The sequence below is a fragment of the Galeopterus variegatus genome, unplaced genomic scaffold (assembly GCF_000696425.1).
Source record: "Galeopterus variegatus unplaced genomic scaffold, G_variegatus-3.0.2 Scaffold6832, whole genome shotgun sequence".
Taxonomy (NCBI): domain Eukaryota; kingdom Metazoa; phylum Chordata; class Mammalia; order Dermoptera; family Cynocephalidae; genus Galeopterus; species Galeopterus variegatus.
In genome coordinates this window covers 6,371-32,433 of record NW_007732943.1, presented here as the reverse complement: position 1 = coordinate 32,433, position 26,063 = coordinate 6,371, and the positions used below count along the sequence as shown (strand labels likewise).

General features: G+C 34.1%; 1 protein-coding gene across 1 annotated transcript; it reads right to left on the bottom strand.

Annotated features, from left to right (window-relative positions):
• Positions 1 to 2,902: 2,902 nt before the first annotated feature.
• LOC103606772 (protein broad-minded-like) lies at positions 2,903 to 26,012 on the bottom strand. The gene is made up of 3 exons (XM_008591318.1): positions 25,878 to 26,012; positions 17,415 to 17,603; positions 2,903 to 3,573 (listed from the first exon to the last, which is right to left on the bottom strand). Exons 1-3 carry the CDS (start codon positions 25,944 to 25,946, stop codon positions 3,454 to 3,456), a joined length of 378 nt encoding a protein of 125 aa, XP_008589540.1. The 5' UTR covers positions 25,947 to 26,012; the 3' UTR covers positions 2,903 to 3,453.
• Positions 26,013 to 26,063: the final 51 nt, after the last annotated feature.

The following is a 26,063-nucleotide window of genomic DNA, read 5'->3' as shown; positions in this document are numbered from 1 at the left end:
GTTACCTCCTTAAGTTTTTAATTTGCATTTCTCTAAAATGAATGGTGATAAGCATATTCTTTTTTTTTTTTTCCTTTTTGTCTTTTTTCGTGACTGGCAACGGATCGCAACCCTCAGTGTCGTGCTCGTACCGGACCGGGACCGGCTACGGGATCGCAACCCTCGGTGCTGTTCCCGCACCTCACTCAGCCAGTGAGCGGCCAGTCTGTATGTGGGATCCGAACCCTCGGCGGGAGCGCCGCCGCGCTTCCCAAGCGGTGCACTACAGCAGTGCGCCACCGGGCCGGCCCGCGATAAGCATATTCTTGTGCACTTATTTGTCATTGGTGTATATTTTCTTTGGTGAAGTGTGGCCAAATATTTTGCCTATTTTATTATTAGTTTGTTCCCACCTAGGAAGGGAAGTTTCCGAAATCTCTTCTAAGCATCACTTAAACCCAATCCAATCAAAGTTTTGCCCTTACTACGTTATCAAAACTGCTCTTATCAAGGTCACCAAATCCAGAGGTCAATCCTCAGTTGTCATCTTCATCACTATATTTCCACAATTTTAAAATTATTCATCTACCCATACAAACCATGAATTGAGTGGAGGTGGTGGATCTCATTTATACTGGTATCTTGATTATTAAAAATATTTCATTATATATGTAACCCTTAAAGTATGTCCACTTAATAAATAAATTAATCTAATATCTGGGAATCGGAATATCAAACTACAGCATACCTTATTTAATAATCATAAATTTACGTAGAACCCCATTAGGAAGCTGAGGTGAATTTCTGAGACGTATTTTACCTTTGCAGATATTTTAGATACCTATAAATCATGAGGAGGAATGAAATTTTGAAAGTAGATATTCAAAGATTTATATGTGTACTTAAATTTTTCACAAATTTGTTTATATTGTGTATCAGTCCATTTTTGTTGCTTGTAACAAAATACATGGAACTGGGTGATTTATAAAATAAAACAACATTTATTGTTTACAGTTTCTGAGGCTGGGAAGTCCAAAGTCCATCTGGTGGTGGTGACAGTGACTCAGGTGTCTCACATTGCAAGATGGTGGAAGCAGAGAGAACAGAGCGAGAGCAAGAGACAGATTCTCCTCTTAAAGAAAAGTCTCTCCTCTCAGAACCATGCCCCTGACCACCATTTGTAATCCATTCACTACTGCAGGGTCCTACAATCCAATCACATCTTCAAGTCCCCACCTTTCAATTACCATAATAGGATTTCCCACCCTCTTAACAGTCACAGTGGGGGCTAAGTTTCTTTTTTTTTTTTCCTTTTTGTCTTTTTTCGTGACCGGCAACGGATCGCAACCCTCAGTGTCGCGCCCGGACCGGACCGGGACCGGCAATGGGATCGCAACCCTCGGTGTTGCACCCGCACCTCGCTCAGGCAGTGAGCGGCCGGTCTGTATGTGGGATCCAAACCCTCGGCGGGAGCGCCGCCACACTCCCAAGCGGCGCACTAGCAGTGCGCCACCAGGCCAGCCCGGGGGCTAAGTTTCTAATACATAAAATACAGGGGATACAATTCAAACTTCAATGAGTTTTGGGGGGACACAATTCAATCCACTACATATTGTATTTTAATATCACCGAATTCTGTAAAATGTGTAAGTTACCCCTTTGAAAATTAGAAATAAAGTCAGCCCACCTAAGGATTTATACTTTAAATAATATAAAACAAAACCAAGGGGCAAGACAGGGTATTCTTGTTCTAAAGGGTATTCTTAAAAATAAATACAAAAATAACTCATAATGGTAACTACATAAACTACTGGATTTATATTTTCTCCCAACAGAAAAAGAAATTGCTAGGTCATTGTTCACAGGACATTTCCTATTTATCAAATGAAAATGAGAGCCTTCTGGCTCCAGGTGAAGTAACTTTTTTCAAAATGTAATTGTAATAATCTATATCTTAGAGTTTCTGATCAAAATCATCAATGACTATTCTAAAATTAAATTACAGTTCCTTTTCCATTTGTATTTCCAACTACTGTGAAAGATATTTTAAAAAGGAATAAAGCTGCAAGTTTCTTAGGCCCCATTATGGTAACTAAGGAACAGAATGGGAAGAAATTGAACCATAAACATGTATTACAGGTTCTGTAGAACAGCTTCTCAAAATTGTATGAAAGTAGAAAAAGCTTGGTGTTTTGGGTTATCTAGGACTCTCTTGCTTAATTCACAACAGCTATGGCAAAAGTGTGCAAAATGTTAAATTGACTTGCTCAATTTACTTTTCTCAACTCTTTAATGCCCTTTAGGAATATTATTACTGAGAAGCTATTATTGGCATTTACAGCATAAAACCTGATTTTGGAAGGTTGATACTGCGATAGTCAAAATGTCAGAAAATTGAAAACTATGTATAGTATCAGTTGTTTCATTATGCTAAAAGCAAAAATGAGTTGTGGATGATCCACTTTTGGTTGAAAAGGAAAAAAGCAAGGTTAGCTTCAAAGTGGTTTAAATGATTGATTTATACTTAGATATAAGCAAAGACTACAAAAAAACCTCGATAGTTCAAACAACTTCACAGAAATTGGTGACTGAAAAATTATAGTTTAATACATTTGTGTGTTATATTTTATACATTAAATGTGATAGCTATGAGAAAATAAGCCTTCACATATCATATTTATCTTATTGGCGCAGAGACTTCTACTTAAAAAAAAATATATAGTGTTAATCATTTAAAATAATTCAGAAATCTATTCTTAATGTTTTCATTAAGAATCAAATATATCACCATGGAAAATGCATAACAATAAGAGTAGAATGCTTATCAGTATGAAATAACCAATCTATCTTTTAAATGAACCATGTAAAGCTTTCATATCAAATGAAAAATTATAAATTGATATACATATCAAAATCAAAAGCAACTCCTAGAAAAACAATTATGTCTGAGGACAATAGTTTTTCTACCACTTGCCATGGTAAATATCATTTGTTCCACCACACGAAAAATTAACAGTTGTGGTTTTGTCTATTTTCCTTCAGATGTACAGACACAAAAAATGGAGAAAACAACTGGCTTTTCCTTGTCTCTATGGCCTCTCGCTGGCTAGTTGATTCTTTACAATATTGCTTCTTTTTTCCAAACTCACGGGAAAAATATTTTAATCATCTGGTGAAGGAAAAGGTGTAGGGTGGGTCTAACTCTTAAACACAAATATGAACTTATAAGTAAGCTAGATCTGATTCTAAAACAACCTTACAGAACAAATTTAGAAAAATGAATTCACTTCATGTCACAAATTAAGCTAATACCTACTTGAATATATTATCATATTCAAAACTTCTCAGTATTGATTTACAATATGTATATTCACAAAGCATATGTTGTTATAGATACAGATAGAAAACGATCAAGTTCCCCTTGTTTCCTTTAAAAATAAATAAAACATAAAATTAAACAGTGCATCTCATGATCTATGTGCTCTGCACTCTAATGTTCTGCATGTCTCTCAGCAGCACGGGTCGGTAGTTTTGCTGCAGAATTTCCATGTATTCAAAATAATCACTCACTCGAAACCCATGCAGTGCTTCTTCCTGCCAAAAAATATAAAGGGAAGTTCATTCACTTGGGTAAAGGCACACAATTTCAAGTTAATAAATTTTAAATAGTAGATATACCATTTATTTTCAGTTATAGATGAGAGGGGGATCAGTTTATGTTGCTAGTAAATGTGTAATTGCTTTTTATTTAATGGGCTGTGTATGAATATCACACAATATGATAGGAAGAAACCATGTCCCCATGAAACAAGGTTGACTATTTCCATTACCAAAATGTTTTACAGCTAACAAAACCCAAAAACTCTTCGATAATAAAATCATGCTAAATTTTTAGATATGATAGTTCCAATTATGGAATGATTGTCCCAATTTGTAACTAGCAAAGATCCTAAAGCTTATCTACCAAAGGATACTATAATATTGCAAAAATATCTGTTCTACAGCTATTGATCATAAAACCTCCTCCAACAGTCTGCAGTTCATAAGGTTGGTACTATGCACATCTATACTAATTTGGAATTTCATGGTTAGCATCCCAAATGAGGCACTCAAAAATAAACAGTAGGAGCAACCACTTAGAATTTTACAGTTTTTAAGGGAATTTTATGATTATCCCTTTTAGTACAACCAAAAACTATCTATGCAGTACCTACCTTGAAGGTAAAAAAAAAATCCACATAGGTAGAAAAAAAGTCACCCTTGACCAATGGAATTAATATTTATTATGTTGGGAGCTTTAAAGGTTATAAAAAATTTTGGAGAATTCATACCTTTCAGGAATTTATAGTTTAATGCAAGAGTTATTAACATAAAAAAAAGCAATCCAAAGGAATAAAAGACAATGCATATCATATACCAGACATTGTGTTAAAGATAATCAGTTTATACAGGAGAGACATCAATTTAAGGTAGCTAGCAAAACATCACAGAATTCTCAGTAAGAATGCACGTTTTTAAAGGCCTCAGGTGTCACTAGTCATTTATGGGTTACTAATAATTCACAGCTTGCAAATAATGTGGGAAACCTTTGTTCTTATTTTGTCATATACAACTTAAAATCTACACAATTTGAGGTAAAGATTAGTTGGAACACTTAAAAAATATATTAATTACTGATCTATAAGGCTAATTTTACAGCTGAGGAAACTAAATGATGATGTTACCCACATAACATTACACCATTAAGGCTAGAGCTAATACTTTCCAACATAAATATTTGAACTCTACTCCCAATTTCAAAGTAATTGTGATATTATTTCACCCATTCTTTTGCTTCATTCATTCACTCATTCATTCTCTTATTCTATATAAGGTTCTTGGTTATTCACTGAAGACACAAAAATGAATGAGACAATAACCCTGTCCTAAAATGTGAAAAGCTGAAGTATGTATCGTTATCTCCAGTTTTATGCATAAGTAACTGAATCAAAGGGAAGATGTTCATCTTTGAATAGCAGAAATACTGGGTCTCTGTAAATTTCTGTCCTATCAAAAATATTTCACTTTGTTCTTTGAGGAAAAAATAGAATCAAAGTAAGACCAATCTTACTGCTGAATAATTCACTTTAAACACTGTTGTAATCATAGAATTATTGTGAATTTATCTATTCTCTTCATTCAAACTATGTGTGATCTGGCTTTGATCACCTCTTCACTAAAACTATACCTCTAAGTTGGGGGAGGAATTATAGTAACGTTATTCTAAGCACAGAATAAAGATTCAGTGCCGGAAGAATTGTTTCAGTACATTCGTGATTTTGAAAGGACTGCTTATTCTTCATTAAATGTGAATTACAGTAGGAGATGACAGTACTTGAACAATAGCTCTAATTCTTTTCTGGGCAAAAAAATAATCAAAATCTATTTATCATCTTTTAATTATTGTTCCACTTTAATTTAATCATAAAAACGACCTAGTGACAGCCACAGTTATTACTTTGTTTAAATATATTTTTTCCTTAGACGTATTTTTTGAAATCATGGCTTCTATTTTAGACATTAATTTCAAAGTTAAGGGAAGATATCCTGATTACTACACTAAAGAGGTACTCATAAAAATAGCATGTAGGCTATTAAGGTCTTATTTGGTAAGAGAAAAATCTAAATACACATTTTAAAAGGCATACTTTTAAATGATATAGTTCATTATTTAAATTTTTCAGGAAATTTTAGTTCTGAACAAAATTTCAAAATATCTGAACTTCGCTTTTCGTCTTCAAAGTAGAATATTTTTTCATCTTACTGTAAATGTTCTCTAATGGCCTTTTTAATGGATAACTTTTACTTATAACTACAACCATTTAAATTGCCAGCTTATCATTCAAGTTCTAACAAACCATTTCCTCAGAATACTATTTTATTATGAATCATTTTATTTATAGAACTAAGTATACTGGTCTCTATATAAAAATATGAATGTCTCTATTCCTTAAATAGGCAGACATATTAATTATATAAGGTAATATAATAACACTATCTCATTTTATATCAACAGTGCAATATTTATTCAAAAAAGTTTTTTTATTTTTAATAGATTACTACTGGGGTGGTTTAAGTTTTGGCTAAGAAGCTCATTTTGAGCATGTCACATTTTCTTTTATGTGTCTAATTGCTATTCAACTAGCATGCTTTCAATGATTTGCTCTCTTCATTAATTCTGGATTTCAAATGTTAAATCATCAAAAGCATTAAAAATTACCACTCTAAACCACAATGCTGTGTGTATTCAATATCATATAATATGGTATATACACAGCTTCCCTCTCTCCTTTGTGTGCAGAAATTCAGATTCAAGTATGTATCTATTTTCTTTTACTATAGAGAGCATTTGATTAGGGTTCACTAAATTTAGGGCCATATTTTTTTAAGGCAACCCAATTAGTTAAATGAAAGAAAACTTAATATAGTAGAGGGAGCATAGGATTTGGATTAGGACAAAGAGTTTCACACTGTCCTATCATAGTAATTAGATGAATGAACCTGAGCAAATTTACTGATTAAGCCTCAATTTTTCATGTGTTAAATGCAAACAATAATAACATAGGGTTGCTCTATGGATTAAATATTCTAAAACCTTAACTCCTTAGCTCAGACTAAAAAGCTTCATATGATCTGGTCCCTGTCTCATTTCTTACCATTTTACTCCCTCTGCTTGTTCTGGCCAAAGTTGTCTCCTTGACACTCTTAAGTGAGCTAAGCTCATTTTTACCTCTGAACTTTTGCACTTACCTTTCTTCCCATTTAAGAAGGTTTTTTTCCAGAAGACTTTGTATGGCTTTTTCCTTTGCTTCATTCAGTCCTCTGCCTACCCCTCAAGAGTGGCCTTTACTGGCCTCTTTATCTCAAAAACATTTCTGACTCCCTCACCATGTTTGCTTTCTTTACAGAAAGACCTATACTACTGAAATATTATATATTTATTCACTTATCATTGATCTCCTAGTAGAATTTAAGGCCAATATGGGCAGGAACATGCTGTCTTGTGATAACAATAGTCCTTGGGCATAACTGTTGCACAATAAATAGTTGAATATGTCAATGAGTGAATGGGCAATACTTGTAAAGTCCTTTTCCCAGTGCCTGGCATACAGTAAGCACACAAGGTATTAATAGTGGTCATAACAATAATGAGAATACATTTTTAATTAACTGATGGTCTTTGAAACAGCTGGGCTATATTTTCTTGATCACACTGTAGACATATGATGTTAAGTACAAAAGGCTCAATGATGATTATTGCTCCTCAAACCCTTACCCACCCACGAATATAAGGGAACCACCCACCTAAAATATTAATATATTACTACCTTATCTTGTGACTTCTCAGGACTGTACCCATTATGGAAAGAAAGCTATATCTATATTTCCAAAAGCTCTTTGTTTCAGTTGAAGTTTTCAAAAATACAGCAGATACTAATTTCCAGCAGAAATGTTTCTAGAGCTATTGCATGCCCTGTAAGCTTTGAATTTAAATTGAAGATAAGGACTTTTAGAATGGTAAACAGATATAAAGCACAAAAAGACTAAGTGCATTAACATGGCCTGCCTGGGTTTTATGATTTCAGGTCCAAATTTAGGTATTTTCTGGTTTGTTCTTTCCAAAATATTTGATTATTGATGCCTTTGTAAGGTGGTGATTTTTTAATGTAATAGCTCTTTTTAAAATAAATTATTTTAAAGAAAAAAAAAGAGTAAGATAGGTCACTTTGGATTAAATAAGGACAAAGTTGATTTTTATTAATAACAAGGAGGTAAATTAAATAAGAATTTATCACAAAAGGTGTAGAACTTAACATACAGTTAACAAAGGTTACTAAGCAAAGGATTTACACTAACATCAAATCTCATATAGGAAGCACTTGAGAGAATGGGGTTTTATGAACAGTTCTGCTCTTTACCGGTGCTAGAGATGACCTTTTTGTGTGTTGTGTCTGGCCTATCATACAAAAAAGGACCTTCTTCTTGGCCAAAGTGGTAGAAACACAAACAACCTGCAAGCAATGTTTGTTCTAGTAAATTCCTCCTGGGTGCTTAATAAAGTTAGAAATTCCTGGACTCAATATACCCAAAACTTGTAAATCTCTGGTGCTAGCATTCCAGATTCTGCTTTATTAACAAGCTCAAAGGTAATATTTTTATGTATTCTAAACGTAATATTTTTATGTATTAATATAACTATTTTATGTATTTCAAGCTATTTGAGATTTTATACTACAGTCTGACAACTCATGCTTCTCCCATGTAAAATTCTGATTTAGTAGGTCTGGGAAGGAGTCTAAATATATCACATTTAATAAGCACTCTAAGTGATTTCTAGGAACAGAGAAGATTAGATAGTGTGTATAGTTCTGGATAGAATGTGAGATTCTTAAAGATTTAGGATAGAGTATGTGGTTCTTGAAGATTTAAACCCAGATGATGCGTACTTGGACTAAATGTAATGACTAAAGAGATGATTCAGTCTTGGCTGTGTTAATGAGGGAATAGGTCCTGATCAGATACAGTGTAAAAGAATGTTCCTGACCAAGGTGTGAAGGTTATGTCAATGCCAGGTATTACTATGACATGATATACTGAGAAGTATCAGGGGCTGGGAATAAATTGGGAGCAAAAGTAGACCAAAGTCTAGCTATGGACTCAGAAAATCCTGTTTCTTTCATTGTGTTCTCTACACAACTTCTGAACAAAGAAGCAAGGACAAGATAGGGATGGGACAGTGATGTAGAAACTCAATTGCTAAGATTTTTTTGAAGCACTTGCTATATACCAGATAATGTTCTAGAAGTATTTTAAGGATATCATCCCATTTAATTCCTCAACAATCCTACATAATAGGTATTATTTCACCCACAATTATATTGATGAGGAAGCTGAAGCATAGAGAGGTCAAGCAACTTGCCTAAGCTTACACTGTTGAGTGACAAAGCTAGAATCAAGTGGTACAAGACAATACAGAAAACATCTGAAACACAGCTGACATCACAATGAATGTGTTTTATTTCCTCAGATGGTGAATTATTTTTAATACTATATATACTTTTGTCCTTTAAAAGCTTAGTATTCAATCAGTTTTTCTCAGTCTGATCTATATTTATTACCCGGCTAACATGTTCTAGTAATAGCACCAACAAAAAAAATCCTTCTTGACAATTTACTGATTGGGTTGAAATTAATCTGATTTGTTCTTAATTATAAATTGATTTTGCCATAATATGCGGGATTTAGTTGAAGCATTTTAAATAAGTAGTTTGAACCTTTATAGCCTGATTTTCATTGGAGAGCAATCTTTTCCTGGCCTGGCATTTCAGTGAAGTTTGTCCCCAGGTTGAACTCACAAACTAAAGATCACTGACAGCATATCAGCATGTTAGAGAGGAATACAACACAGCCAGACTGCTAAAACACTGGGACTTCTTCACATTAAACTAAACTTTCACTAAATTTGCATGTGTGTATGTGTATGTATGTGTGTGTGTGTGTGTGTGTGTGTGTGTGTGTGTGTTGTAGATGAGTCATAAGGAAGAAAGGAAAGAGGGAAGGGAAGAGAAGAGAGCCTGTTTGAGAATGTCATCAAGTCCCTAGTGTCACTCTCTCCCATAACCAATCAATTTAAAACTAATAAAAAGCAAAGACTGCCAATCTGGGCACTGGAGCTCAGGAGATGAAGAAGAGACACCCATGGAGTTTGTGAAAGTAGGAAAAGCTGCAAGGAGAGAAAGAAGGGACCACTCCAGGCACTTTAGGGCCAGCCCTGGTGAGTATGTGAAGCAGGAGCTAGCAAAAGCTCCAACTGTGCCCTTTGTATGAAGTTGCTTGGAGTCTGCAGGGAAGAAGAGGACTTTGGAGCACACCATACAAGCCCCCAGGCCAGTGAGACCACTGATAGGGTTTCCACGGACCCACAGCCAATCAAAAACAGTAGCCACCCAGAGGCTGGTGAGTCATCCCAAGGGACCAGCACATGGCCTGCCCCATGGGAAGTGTTTAGAGTATGAGGGGAGTCTGGCACACAGGGGAGCTCTGGTTCACAGCTTGGGCAGCTGATCTGCCTTCCAATCAGCATAGGCCCCCTCAGTGGAGACTGATGAGAGAGACAGAACTAAAGGGGATGCAGTTTGCTGGAAAGACTCAGTCTCAGGCCTGAATTTCCACACAGCCTAGGTATATCTCACCCCACAAGACCCAGAAGTGGTTAAAAGGTTAACAATTAAAACCTGAGTTGCACAAAAATTCTTACCCAGAAAAATCAGCCACAAAGCAGCAATTTAGCTCAACCACAAGTCTCAAGTGCTGATCCCCACAGTAAGTTCCTCATTTTGGAATTAGCCAAACGACAGCAAATTAGTTCCAATGCGGAGTTTAACTGGTAGTGATAGATAATAATCAAACACAGAACTTAAAGATAAAAATAAGGAACCATAAATCTCAGACAAAGCTCTGATATTAGCCAGTAAAGGTCTAACACTACCAAAGAACACCTTTAAAACCTAGAAGAGGTAGCAGTCTCTTCAAATGCACAGGTCTCAACATAAAGGCCCAAAGACTGAGAAATAACACAGAAATATGACATCATCAGAGGAAAAAAAACAAGTACCAGCAATGAACCCAAAAGAACAGCAGATTTATGAAATATCTGACAAAGAATTAAGAATAATGAATGTTCAGAAACATTCTTAAGTATGTTTAGAAAGTCATAAGAAAATACAGACAACAAATTAAATGATATCTGGAAAACAATCCAGGAGCACAATGAGAAACTTGACAGAAGAAGTGAATCAATTAAAAAAAACCAACCAGAAATTCTAGAAATAAAAAATATATTATCTGAACCGAAAACACAATAGAAAGAACCAACAGCAAACTTAATCAAACTGAGGAAAAGAATCAGTGAGATTAAAGATAAAACATATTAAATTATCAAATCAGAGAAGCAAAAAGAAAAAAAATAAGAAAAAAATGAGACAGAAATGCAGCATATATGGAACTCCCTCAAGTGAAATAACTTCTGCATAACTGCCATACCCGAAAGAGAAGAAAAGAAAGAGATGTAGAAAGCATATTCAAGAAAACAGTGGCTAAAATTTTCCAGGTATGGAGAAAGAGGACAGCAACCAGGTACAGGAAGCTCAGAAGCTGCCAATCAAGTTCACTCCAAGAAGGCACACCCCAAGGTACATCATAATCAAAGTATCAAAAAACAAAGACAAAGAAAGGATACTAAAAGCAGGTATCATCTCACCCCAGTTAGAATGGCTATCATCAACAAGACAGAAAATAACAAATGTAGGCAAGGATGTGGAGAAAAGGGAATCCTCCTCCTACATTGTTGGTGGGAATGTAAATTGGTACAACAATTGTGAAAAACAGTTTGGATGTTCTTAGAGAACTAAAAATAGTTCCAGCTGTCCCACTAAGTGGTATATACCCAAAATAAACAAAATCAATATATCAAAAAGACACCTACACTCCCATGTTCATTGAAATACTATTCACAATAGCCAAAAGATGGAATCTACTTAAATGCCCATCAATGGATAAATGGATTTAAAAAAAAAAAAGTGGTATATATACACAATGTAATACTATTCAGCTATTAAAAAGAAAAAGGTATCTTATCATTTGTAGCAACATGGATGGGTCTGAAAACCATCATGTTAAGTGAAATAAGTCAGGTACAGAAAGACAAATACTACATGGTCTCAATCATATGTGGAATCAAAAAAAGAAAGAAAAAAGTGGTTCTTATAGAAGTAGAGAGTAGAATAATGGTTACCAGAGGCTGGGAGGGGAGGAGAGGGGAGTGGGGAGGAGGTGAAGGCATGGACTAACAGGTACAAAACTAAGCTATCTATCCTAAGTGATTCATTGTGCTGTATACGCATGTATTGAAACAACACAGTGTACCTACAAAAATAAATATAAAATTGAAGAAAAAAGAAAAGAGAAAGTTTAGACCTTCCAGTTCACTGGGATATTTCTGAATATTTGTTTTGTTAAATGTTTTTCTCCCTGAAACATCACCTGTCACAGATAAAAATGTTTGAGACTCCAGGTCCAAGGACTGAGCTCTTCAGCATGCCTTTGGAGGTTGCCTTTTAGCTCAGTACAAATCTATTAATCACTGTAGTGTGGAAATAATGTTCTATTAAATGCTCTATTATCCACCCCACAGTTTTCTTATGTCTACAAGGACATTGTGAAAAACATGACACGATACTTTGCTGATATCAAGTCATACCCATGGCATTCATCTCATGTAATATTTCGGTAGTTTAAACAGAGTAGGAAAAATAAAACAATTCCCCCCCACCCCACCCATTAAACCTGGGCTGCGTATTGGTGTTTACCACCTTATGACCTAAGAGATTCCAACTCATCTTTTTAATATATTGATTTAGAATCATGAAGAACTCTTCAATGGGCTATCTGAAATGTAGGCAACAAATCTAAAATCTCAATTACCTGATTTAAAATCTTGATCCTAAACTGAAATGAATACAAATGGGCTGATATTTTCTCTATATTACATACTTAAAAAAAAATTATTTAAAAAACACATTTTTTTTATTTTTATTTTTTTAAAATTTTATTTTATTTTGTCAATATACAATGTGGTTGATTATTGTGGCCCATTATCAAAACCTCTCTCCCTTCTCCCTCTCCCCTCTTCCTCCCAACAACCTCATATCTGTTTGCTTGTCGTATCAACTTCAGGGAATTATAATTGTTGTGTCTTCTTCCCTCCGCCTCCCCACCCCCCAGTTTACTTGTGTATTTACTTATTTATTTTTAGCTTCCACAAATAAGTGAGAACATGTGATATTTCTCTTTCTGTGCCTGACTAGTTTCACTTAACGTAATTCTCTATAGGCCCATCCATGTTGTTGCAAATGGCGGTATTTCATTCTTTTTTACAGCAGAGTAGTATTCCATCGTGTAGATATACCACAGTTTCCGTATCCACTCATTTGATGATGGACATTTGGGCTGGTTCCAACACTTGCTGCGATGAACATTGGAGAACAGGTATACCTTCGACTTGATGATTTCCATTACTCTGGGTATATTCCCAGCAGTGGGAAAGCTGGGTCATATAGTAGATCTATCTGCAATTATTTGAGGAACCTCCACACCATTTTCCATAGAGACTGCACCATTCTGAAGTCCCACCAACAATGTATGAGAGTTCCTTTTTCTCCGCAACCTCACCAGCATTTATCATTCACTGTCTTTTGGATATTAGTCATCCTAACTGGGGTGAGATGGTATCTCAGTGTGGTTTTGATTTGCATTTCCCGAATGCTGAGTGATGTTGTGCATTTTTTCAGGTGTCTGTTGGCCATTCATATATCTTCCTTTGAGAAATGCCTATTTAGCTCTTTTGCCCATTTTTTAATTGGGTTACTTGTTTTTTTGTTGTAAAGTTGTTTCAGTTCCTTGTATATTCTGGATATTAATCCTTTGTCAGATGTATATTTTGCAAATATTTTCTCCCACTCTGTTGGTTGTCTTTTAACTATTAATTGTTTCTTTTGCTGTGCAGAAGCTTTTTAGTTTGATATAGTCCCATTTATTTATTTTTCCTTTGGTTGCCATGCTTTTGGGGTCATATTCATGAAGTCTGTGCCCAGTCCTACTTCCTGAAATGTTTCTCTTATGTTTTCTTTAAGAAGTTTTATTGTTTCAGGGTGTATATTTAATTCTTTTTCAATGCAATCCCCATCAAAATTCAAATGACATTTTTCTCAGAAATGGAAAAAACTATCCAGACATTTAAATGGAATAACAAAAGACCGCGCATAGCCAAAGCAATTCTAAGCAAAAAATAAATAAATAAATAGGTAAAAATAAAGCTGGAGGCATAACACTACCTGACTTTAAACTATACTACAAAGCTATAATAACCAAAACAACATGGTACTGGCATAAAAACAGACACACTGATCAATGGAATAGAACAGAGAATCCAGAAATCAACCCACACGCCTACAGCCATCTGTTATTTGACAAAGGCACCAAGCCTATACACTGGGGAAGAGACTGTCTCTTTAGCAAATGGTGCTGGGATAACTGGATATCCATATGCAGGAGAATGAAGCTAGACCCATACCTCTCACCATATCCTAAAATCTATATTACATACTTTATACAGATTTTTTTTCCTAAAGTAGTGCTTTTATCATGTCACTTTCTGTCAATACATGGAACTTAAATCAGGAAAAGAACTGTGCATTTTCAGTCTTCAGGAATCAACTTGTTACCTATAGTTTCTCAAGATAACTGGTAATAACTGAAATCAAAACATATTTGTGGTTTTCAATATTTTGAAAACTAATTAAATTGGGCCTGATTTTATGAACTCATTTGTAACAACAGTCAAATGCATGTTTATTTTTACATAATGAATCAATACCATTGTTTTAAAAAGTAGTTTTATTATAAAAGGGCTCATTCCTCAAAAATAAAATTTTATAAAGCCCACATAAAATTATACAAAAAAGGTAAAAGTCCCCAGTTCTACTTTGTTTTCTCTCCTCTTGGAAGCAAAAGAGCCAGGGAATAACATGATGAAATAATCTATATAATAATATTAGTATGGCTGTGGTATGTAACTATACAAAGAATTATTAGTAAGTTTTTCTCCCTTTGTATGAGTCTGGGATTTTGGATCATAAAGTGTAAAACATATTTCCCAATGTTTAGTCCCTCTAACTACAGCTGAATGAAGGAGGAATTAAAAAAAATTCTTTTGAATGAGGAATTTTAAAATTATATATCTATCCCTATCATGAGGGGTGTTCCTAGGGAAGGGAGAATAAAATTACTTCATTAATCTATATTTCATTATTGGTTACTATGTGAATAAGTGAAAAAGGTGCATATATATTTATGTACTTTGCAAACAGGGGATTATTATAGGGCTTAATGGAGTAATTAAAGGGATATATAAAAGCATATTTAAATAAACCCCAACAAAACTTATCTCACAAGAAAAATTACTGTCCATCAAAAGAACACAGTGGACTTTGAGACCTACCCACTGAAAATAAAACAAAAAATAAAGTGATGTCATGATGCCGGTCAAAACACCATATTTCCTAATCCCTCAGATGAATGCAAACAATAGGATTAAAAAGTAAGGTTAGTTCTAGGGCATATGCTAAAATTAATTCTTTGCTAACATATCCTTAGTTTGGATTTAAACCAACTCAAATCAAATTTTAGTAATTTAACTAGGGTTTAGGTAATACAGATATTCTGATAATCCCCTCACCCCTTTAAAAAATCTTTAGTGTAAAATTGCTATCATTATGCCCAGAGCACAATGGAGTTTGGGACACATTTAAAGCAGCTACCATTTGCAAACCCTATTACAATTTTTTTCTGCAGTTGTCAAGAGAAAGATGAAACTGCAATAATCAGTATTAATTTAAAGATGATCCTTCTGGAAGGAAGGAAGATAAATGATAAGCATTTGAAGAATTCAGTAGAGAGAATATTTGTTATTTGATGTGAATAAAACTAAGTTCATTCATCTTTCCCTTTATATTTACTTACATGCATTGTCTATTTATTTTATTGACAAATATTTGCTGAGTACCTACCATGTGCTGGGTACTATTTGAGGCATTGAAAATACATTGAGGCACTCATGCGTGCCCAGCTGCATCCCACTCTGCTGTAACGGCGAAGTGAACCAAGACCCCTGCCCTGTTATCATACATGCCCAGCAGTACCCCGCTCTGCCCTGCTATCATGCCTGCCCTGCTGTAACGATTAACTGAACCAGGACTGTACACCCCTGATGGAAAGATGTCACCATATGAAGTCACCCCCTTGCCCTGCTGCAAAAACCCGGGAATGCTATGATGTAAAAGAAACAGCCCTGCTGCATTCGGGGCTCAGCTTTTGTGACAGGAGTCCGCGGAGCCGGTGCTGGCACGCCAATAAACCCTGCTTCCACTTCAAGCCTCGGTGTCCTCCCTCTCCTTCCGAGTTCACTGTAACACGCCGTAACAACATCAGTAAACTAGACAGACCAAGTCACAGTCCTTATGAAGCTGACACATTATACTAGAGAGGACAGACAAAAACACACGCAAAGTAATTTCAAACAATGATAAAGATTGTAAGAGAAAAGTAAAGTGAGATAAGAGAAAGTAAAGTGAGATAAAATTCAGTATTTATGAAATAAGAATTATGAGTTAGGGTTAGGGGGATATTCAGAGATAAGAGTACAGAAAAATTTCAGACTCAAGTTCCCATACCTAACCACTATAGCTGATGAAAGTGTCCCTTAATGAAAATAAACCCACATTTTGTGTTCCACATAATTCCAATATGCTTAATCCTCCCTGTTCTCTGAATTACCTTTTGTGGATCATTGGCTTTTTTTTTTTTTCAACCTTAGTTTTCCTTCCACATGTGCAACCATTGTCTTGGAATACTTTTTCATTAAGAATGTTTCTAAAATTATAATTCTAGTGATGTATATAGGAAGTTTACAATCTTTTGAATAAATACTGAGTATTTATAAAATAAAAATGCTTGACAGTTTTGCAATTTTAAATGATCAATCGCATTTATTTAAATAAAAGTTTAATATTAAATGGAAAATAACTCTGGCAAGTGTCTAGTGGTAAAGAATAAAATTAATATACATAGAAATTATTTGTTGACGTAGAGAAAACCTAGCAAATAAAAAGTGTTGGTTTTGGTGTACGCATGTACAGTGTGCTTGTGGGATGATGAAGGTAGCAGGGGTAAGGAAACATACTTTAAATTTAAGGAAAGATTTTAACTTCAAACTAATTAATTGAATTTCCATCAAGAACTGCGCACTGGGATGTATTTATACATCACATACTTTCCTAAAGTCCAGAGCTTCAAAAGTCACATGATTGTGACTGAGAAAGTAAGCAACCATATCTTGTTTTAAAATATTAACTTATGGTAATAATTTTTAAAAAGAGTGCTATGATAGAATAAACTTTTTGGAAAACCTTTTATAGAAATGTAAGTTTAGAAAAATATAAAGAATATAAAGGTATAGGAAATTACCAAACCTGTGTACTAATATAATAAACTAAACTTTTAGTGACCAAATAAGGCATAGGAATATAAAAAAAATGTGTTTTGGCATAAAATACTGGTTAAGAGCAATGTTTTGGACACAGATAGCTCAATTTCATATCCAAGCTTCACTTTAGCTGTATAGTTTTGAGCAACTTATTTAACTTTGTGCCTCAGTTTCCTCATCTCTCATGGTTGTTTTTAGGATTGGACGAGTATCTAGAAAAGTATCTGACTTTAAACACCCAAAGTTAGCTATTAATTCTTAATCAAAATTTCTCTCTAGATATAAACATACTTACTTTTAGAAAAACTTGTAGATCTTGAGTCTGAGTGTGCTGCAGAATGTCTTGTTGGAGATGTTTGAATACAGCTATACAGATATACACTTGATAATCAGGACCAAGCAAAACACAAGTAGCAATATAATGGCAGATTTCTATCCAATCTAAATAATTCCAAAAACACTGAGTTATCCATTGCAGACAAATCTTAAAAAAAAAAAAAGAAAAAAGAAAAAAAAGGTAAAGTTCATTAGAAAGCCCGTAAAACTACATTTGACTTTTTAAAAACAACCAATAATTCACACAAAACCAACACAAAACTTAGCATTTAATCAAAATAGAAAGAGATTCTGCATAGAAGCCTAACAAGAATGCTTCTCCTCTTTGCTTAATGTATGAAAAAACTTTCATGGCTTTGGGACTCAGGACTTAAGGGTAATTGATGGTGTTCGCACTGCTCTTATACCTATTGTTGAATGCCTTCTTTTTTCATATTGTCCTTCTCTTACCCATAAAACCAGTCTGTTCTCTACAGATAACAAATGCTAAGAGACTATTTTAATTCAGAGATGGGAGTGTTTTCTTTCCTACCTACAATCGCAGATGTATAATTATGCAGATGACAGATTGCTAAATGTTACATTAATGCAAATAGACTCTTGCTGAATCAGAAAACAATTTAAGCCAAACAATTATATAACATAAAAACTGAGACCTAATGTGGAGAAAAATTTTAAAATGAGACTTTTACAAAAAGGGTTTTGTTATTTTTTGAATAACATTTGTTCACATTATAAAAGCAATATATGCCCGTTGTGGAAAACACAGAAAAGTTTAAGAAAAAATGATAACAATGACACAAAGATTATTAGCATTGCTATTATTTTGGTACATTAACGTTATAAATCAGATTGAGTACCCCGCCCCCCCAAAAAAGAAATGTACTAGCCCTTACTACCTTAGAAGGTGAACTTATTTGAAATAGGGTCTTTATAGAGATAATCAAGTTAAAGTGAAGTCATCAGGGTAAGGCTTAACCCAATATGACTGCTGTCCTTATAAGAAAAGGAAATGTGGACAAAGATACATGCATACAGAAAGGAGACATTGAAAAAGACACACACAGAGAACATCATGTGAAGATGGAGGATTGGAGTGATGCATCTACAAACCGAGGTACACCTAGGCTAACAGAAGCTAGGAGAGAGGCACGACTTCAGAGTGAACATAGCCTTGTTAACACTCTGATTTTGTATTTCTGGCCTCCAGAGTTATGAGAAAACAAATTTCTGCTGTTTGGGCCACCCGGTTCATGATAACTTTGTTTTTCAGTCATACTTTCCGCTATTTTAATTTTCATTCATAATTTACAAATTACTTTATCTTTGAGGGAAAATTCCCTTTATTGAACCTCTGTTCTCCTTTAATTCTATGGCTTTGAGGGGGTGGGAGGAAAGAAAGGAAACAGATATGGTAGCTTACCTCAATTTGTCATAGGTATAGAAAACAGAGATATACAAATTTTCCTTTTTTGTTCTATCATTTTGTCTTTTTAAAAATATATTCTTTTTTTTTTTTTCCTTTTTGTCTTTTTTCGTGACCGGTAACGGGATTGCAACCCTCGGTGTCGCGCCCGTACCGCAACCGGCAACGGGATTGCAACCCTCGGTGTCGCGCCCTCACCACGCTCAACCAGTGAGCAGACCGGTCTCTATATGGGATCCGAACCCTCGGTGGGAGCGCCGCCGCGCTCCCAAGCGCCGCACTCTACCAAGTGCGCCACCGGGCCGGCCCTAAAAATATATTCTTAAATAGGTTCTAAAAGTTGTTTTTTATAGCCCTGATTTAAATTTTTGGCATGCTGATTCTGCTTTTAACTGACTTTAACACATTATAAGTGTTAGTGTGTATTAGTTTGCTAGGGCTGCCATAACAAAGAACCACAGACTAGGTGGCTTAAACAACAAAAATTTATTTTCTCACTATTCTGGAGAAGTCCAAGATTAAGCTGTTAGCAGGGTCGCTTTCTTCTGAGGTCTCTTTCCTTGGCTTGTGGATCACTGTTTTCTGTGTCTTCACATTGTCTTCTCTCTGTACATCTTGGTGTCCAAATTTTCTCTCCTTGTAAGGATACCAGTCATATTGGATTAGGGTTCACCTTAATGACCTCATTTTAACAAAGTTAATTCTTTAGAAACCCTATCTTCAAATACAGTCACATTCTGAGGGATATTGGGGGTTAGGATTTCAACACGTGAATTTTTTTGAGGGGGGACACAGGTTAGCCTATGCTAGATGATGATATTGATTTTTTGTTTTCCATACATTATTGCTTATTTAAACTATTAACCTTTTATTTTAGCCATTATGGGCATATGTTTTTATATCATTTTCTGGTCATATTTTCTCTTTTAGTGTTGATAATGCCAAGTGTATGACCAACTAAATGTTTTCTTCTGTTTTTAATTGTAATTCTGTTCTCAGATATAGGAGTTTCCTTTATAACTACAATATTCCTTCTATTATGCTCCAAATTATTTCCATATACCCTATGAATTTATCTCAATATTGAATTAGACGTATCTATGAATGCCTAATATTTTTCCACAGGCAGAATATATTAAAATTTCTTTGGTCCTGTCTTTACTCTTCACTTGGCAATAATAGGATTATTCTCCCAAATTTCAACCTGCTGTACGGTAGGTTGTCATGCAGAGTACATTACTAAACCTCCACTGCTTCCCCCAAATCAAGGTAATGTGGCTTTGCTGGACTGAAGTGGAAGTATTTTCAGCTCCCATTTAACTAGGCAGTTTGAAGCAGTCAGCAGTTCTCTATCCTGAAGCAATACTTCTAATTCCTGTAATGCACTGCTGCCAGGGTTTTTTCTGTCTCTGTTCTTTGCTACAGCTATTTATGCCAATCAATTTATGGTATGCTGTGTTAAGGAAAATTAGAGTCTATGGATGGTTGAAGAAGAAGAAACAGTTGAAGAGTGGAAATAAATACAAATAATCCCCACAGCCAGAGAAAGCAGTTCCCATTCAATTGTCAGTTTCAGGGGTGACTGGAAAGTAGATAAAAATGAGGGGTCACAGCTTCTTCCATCATCTATATTGGCTAAATGAAAGTCCTGCCAGAATCTGCAATTAGTTCAATACTAAACAGTTTCTAATGCAGTTGCAATTTTCTGGCATTTATATACATTCAAACACTGTTTTCTGTATACTGCATTTTTCTTCCATTAATGGAGATAATACCTATCTTTTCTACCACATGGGAAATTTAAAGGAGAGATAATGAGGGACATAACTGAAAGCACTTTGAAAATATACATAAGGTGCTTTACAAATGTTATTCAATAACAAAGGTACAGATGTTATTATTCATTTATCAAATATTTATCAAGCACCTAATAAACACAAGGCACTATTATAATTTTTAAGTGAATAAAAGACACCTAGTCCTTGATCTTAAAGAGCTTACACTTAAAGAGGAGACATATACTTTTGAAACATGTGACTCTCTTCATTTGGCAGAAATTATATCTGTTGTTATTTTGTTTGCTCACAAGGAAGGAAAATCACAGAATCAAAATACACCCCAGACTTCCTAGGAAATGCTTCTCTTCAACCATACTTAAGCTTATGCCAAATGACATTAAGATGTATCATTGAAATACACATAATTATCTTATCTGAGGTAAATTATTCTTACTTGTGTCTAGATTTAGAAAAATAATCTTCAAAGAATCCCACAAGAATATTAAGTCAAAAAATTTGGCAAAAACAATTACTTATGAATCCCTGATTAAGCCAAAATAGGTATGACTTCCAAATGATCGAGTTTTATGATTGAAAGACACTATTTTTAACTACTTTCTGGTCTTACTTAATTTGCTCCCACCGTAGAAAGAGTATTAGTAAAGTAAGGAAGAAAACTAACTTCAGAATGAAAGTGGTTTCAAGTGAAGTTCTTACTATCTGAATAACCTCAGTAAGTCAACTTAACTTCACTGATTCTGAATTTTCTATCTGTCATATAATGAAGGTTAAAATTTTAAACAAAATACTATCAGGAAACACTTTTTAAACCACAAAGATTCATTATAAATATAAGACAATATTTTTGTTGCACTTCTAGGCAAGACACTGTGTCGGACACTCAAAGGACCTGAAGATGTCAGGCACACTTATCCATACCTTTAAGGATCTCTAACCAGTAAGAGAAAGGTAAAGGACACAAATAACTACTCCATGAAGCAAGATATATATTTCTTCTAAAAGAGAGGGACAGAAGCAGTATACAAATTCAAAGCAGGATCATCTACTTGCAGATGATACAGGAAGTTTCCATTTGGACAGATGATAAAGGATAAGTACCTGACAAGTAACACACAGGAAAAGAAAATGTATCATTTCAAATAGCCACACAAGAAGAGGAAAAGCCTGGGACATATACAGTTATGAATCTCACTCTGAACAAAGGGCCTCCACAGACTTGATGTTCCTTCCACTTCACATTTGTATAATTTTACATTTTCAAAAACACTGTGTCACAAAATATGAAATGACAAAATTGTTTTCAGTAATCCTGCTTTCATAATGGGGGAAAAACAGCAAATGAGAAAAACCAAGCATGTTTTTCTACATTATATCCAGGGGATTATACATATTAGCCTACTTGCTGACACAGCGTAGTACAAAAATCAATGGTATGCAGAATGGTGACCCCAAGGAATTATAAGAGATGAATCACTAAAGATACATGGTACTTCTTAAGCCAGGAAAGTGAACTACATACAACATGGAAAGAATAAAATCATTCAAAAAGATAATTACAACACGTGATTTTCTGTTTTGATCATGTAAAAAGAAGAGTGTATATTCTATTTCTATTTTCTTTCCAATCTCAGTTATTCTTAACACAAACTCTAATGAACAAATACGCACTTCTAATTACATTTTTTGTGTGTGTGTGCTGTAGTTGAGCTTATTATTTTTACTCTAGAGATCTGTGTTTTTCATTTAGCAACGTGGCCACAAATCCTTCACTAATCAACCAATCCCTTAGTGCCTAAAAATACACTTCAAAAAGAACTGTTCCTAATTAGATCAAAATAAATAAGCTTTCAAACATAAAATTTGTATCCAAATAATTACTTAATCACATACACCTATTTAGTTACTTGAAAGCTGTTTTCATATTTTATAATTAGCAATAAAATGGCAAATAATATCAACAAAGCAATGATATGTTCTTCTTACAGAAAAATAATTGGCTCACATAGGGAGCCATTAAAAAGGCATTTTTACATTAATTTAAGAAAAAGAATAGTATTACTGCTCAGAAATAATGCAGTGGTATATATTAAATAATCTGCCACTTATAGGCAGTTTCATATTGAAAAAACATATCAAATTGATAAAAATATATCAAATTGACAAAGATATATCAAATTGATAAATGGATATTTTCCTTTTAATCACTAAATTGATACAGTAGGCCTAAAGTATTACAAGTTTCTCCCATAGTCTTTGATAGTCTATTTTTAAACTAAAAGAATATATATTATCAGCACAGCCATTACGGAAAACAGTATGGAGGTTTCTAAAACAACTACAGATAGAGCTACCATATGATTCAGCAATCTCACTACTGGGTATATAGCCAAAGGAATGGAAATCGTCATTTTGAAGGGATATCTGTGCTCCCATGTTCACTGCAACTCTATTTACAATAGCCAAAATATGGAACCAACCTAAGTGTACGTCGACAGATGACTAGCTAAAGAAAATGTGGTATATATACACAGTGGAATACTACTCAGCTGTAAAAAAGAATGCAATTCTGCCATTTGCAGCAACATGGATGACTCTGGAGAAAATTATGTTAAGGGAAATAAACTAGACAAAGAAACAGAAATACCTCATGTTCTCACTCATAACTGGCTGCTACAAAGGAAGAAAGGAAGGGGGGGGGGAGGGAAGAAAGAAGGAATGAAGGAAAGAAAGAAGAGACCATAACAATATGCTGAACTTTCAGAAGGAGAGAACAAACCTAAAGATACTAGAGACTAGGGGAAGGGAGGGAGGAGGTTTGGGAAGTGATAGGTCAGGCAAAGGGCAGAAAGAAATAGGATGATTTATAAGAATGAATAAGTAAAGAAAAAGTTTAATAAAAAAAAGAATATATATATGTTAGGGAGTCAGAAATGATTAGAGATATTAGACAACATACATTGTACAAATCAAAACTAGAATAGTAAAAAGGAAATCTCAGGAACATATTGCTCCCAGCTTGGATTTTTAGAAGAATATTAAGAATATATTATTGAGCTTATAGTAAATACTTGAGCAACTGCTTTCAGCCAGAATTAAAAATTTTGTGATTCAAAGTTCCTAGAAGTATTTTAGGCACATCCAGTAGGAACTAAAATTGGCTGAAGAAGAGTATTCATTTCCACTAAATGCAATTTCTGCTTTATTTAAATTTCTTATTAACATCAGGAAACTTAAAATAGGCAGAATAACCTCATACAAATAACTTATATAAGGTCTCTTTAAAAATAAGTATAAAAGCACATATCATAATATCAAGAATCATTATCACCTAAAGGAAAAGATTTCCACAGGGTAAATCCAAGGGAATGCAAGGATAGTTTACTATTAAGAAATCTATGTGTCACATAAATGGGCCAAATAAGTCCCAAGATCAACATAATCTTAACCAAAGGGGATATTAATGAAATTCAACATTTTAACTTGATTAAAATAAAGAAAACAAAATTCAATATTTTACAAATTAAGACTAGATAGATGAAGCCTTCCATAGCATGACACAGAATAATTCTCTCCAATAAATAGTTACTATTTAATGATAAAATGATAAATGATTTCTCAATAATTCAAGTCTAAAATGTGTGATTATTATTTAGAATTATTTTGGTAGAACTAGATAATTTAATAAAAGTAAAGCAGAAATAAAGTACACTATTATTACAAAGTTGGAAAAAAATTAATACAAATCTAGAATAAACATAGAACCTAATGAACTAAAAAAAGATAACTTCATGAATTATTAACAATAACCTAAGAGAAAATAAAACTGAAACAGAGATCTCAAACTGCACTAATCAGCAATATCTGTAATAAATATACCATATCTATATAAAAAAAAATTATATGACTTTGGTAAAATATAATACAAAGCAAACAAATGGAAAAACTTACTATATTCCTAGATAGGAACATTGAGCATATTAAGGACATATTTTTCTCAAAGCAATTTATGATTTAACATAATAGCAGTCTAGATGTTATTCAAATTTAAATGCCCAATTTGAATGGGGCAAAATCATCTTAAAAGTGCATGTAGAGAAACCAATAAGTAGATATAGCTAAATTAACTTTTTTTGAGGAAAGGTGAAGTAAATGATAGCTAATTCTTACTGAACATTAAGATATAATACAAAGTTACAATACGTAAAATATATAATTTGGGAATCAAAGAGATTTGGATAGTGGGTGCTACTTATAAAGAATATGTACAAATCAATAAGGAACACTAAGACAAGTAGGCAATTTACAAGAAGATTCAACTAGTTAACAAAACTATGAACATATAATCAAACTTGCTAATCTTCAAAGAAATACAAAATTTATAAAAGAGAAAAAATTTTCATCTTTTAAATTAGTGATTAGTTTTGAAAAAGCCAAATACCCAGACCTGAAGCACAGATACTCTTTTTTTTTCTGTTAGAAGAATATAATTAAGGCAGTTTGATAATATGAGTCAAGAGCCTTAAAAATGTCCATATCATTTGATAGAGTACTTCTACCTTCTGAGAATCTGACCTAAAGATTTAATTCTAAATATAGAGAACGCTTTAAGCTCTAAAACATTAATTTTAACCTGATGATAAAATAGAGAAGAAACAATCCACACCTCCACCAATGAAGGACTAGAAGCTATGCACAGAAAGGAGACATCTGTAGCTACTAGTGCACATGTCCACACAGGTTGTACACAGAACAACTCCAGGCCCTAGAAAAAACATTAAACCTTCCCAGATCGCAATGGCAGAAACTAAGGCTAAGGCACAGGTTAATGAGCTGGACTTTCTTGTTAGCTAACACACAGTATCTCATATACCAGACACTCAATGTTGGTACAAATTCCTGCCCTCTGCTACCTCAGTTAAGACTTACATTAGCCTAACGAAGCAAATATTATTGTTTTCATTAAAAAACCTACATGTCATAAACTTTCAGAAATTCTATTGCCCTGAAGAGCTAAAACTGAACTTGAAATCTGTGAATGCCAGCTATCACCATAAAGCGAACCTATATTACAACAGGCATGCGGGGAAAAAAGTGAGTTTAGGGATTTAAATACACACTTTCATTAATTTAAATGCTATTTTCTTTAAAGACACTGAGATCTGGGTAGTTGAAGAAATGCTATTGCCTTATGGATTACCTGTGATGGTGCAAAACCAGACATGCGAAAAGCTGAATATACAAGTGGCACCTCAGCCTTCAGCAGCATTTCAATATAGTGAGTGCTGCAAAAATATATCGGATGAATGCCAGATTCTACAATGTCAACAGGTAGGTACCTCTGCATAAAAAAGAGAAATTGAGAATTAAATAATGGGTATACAGA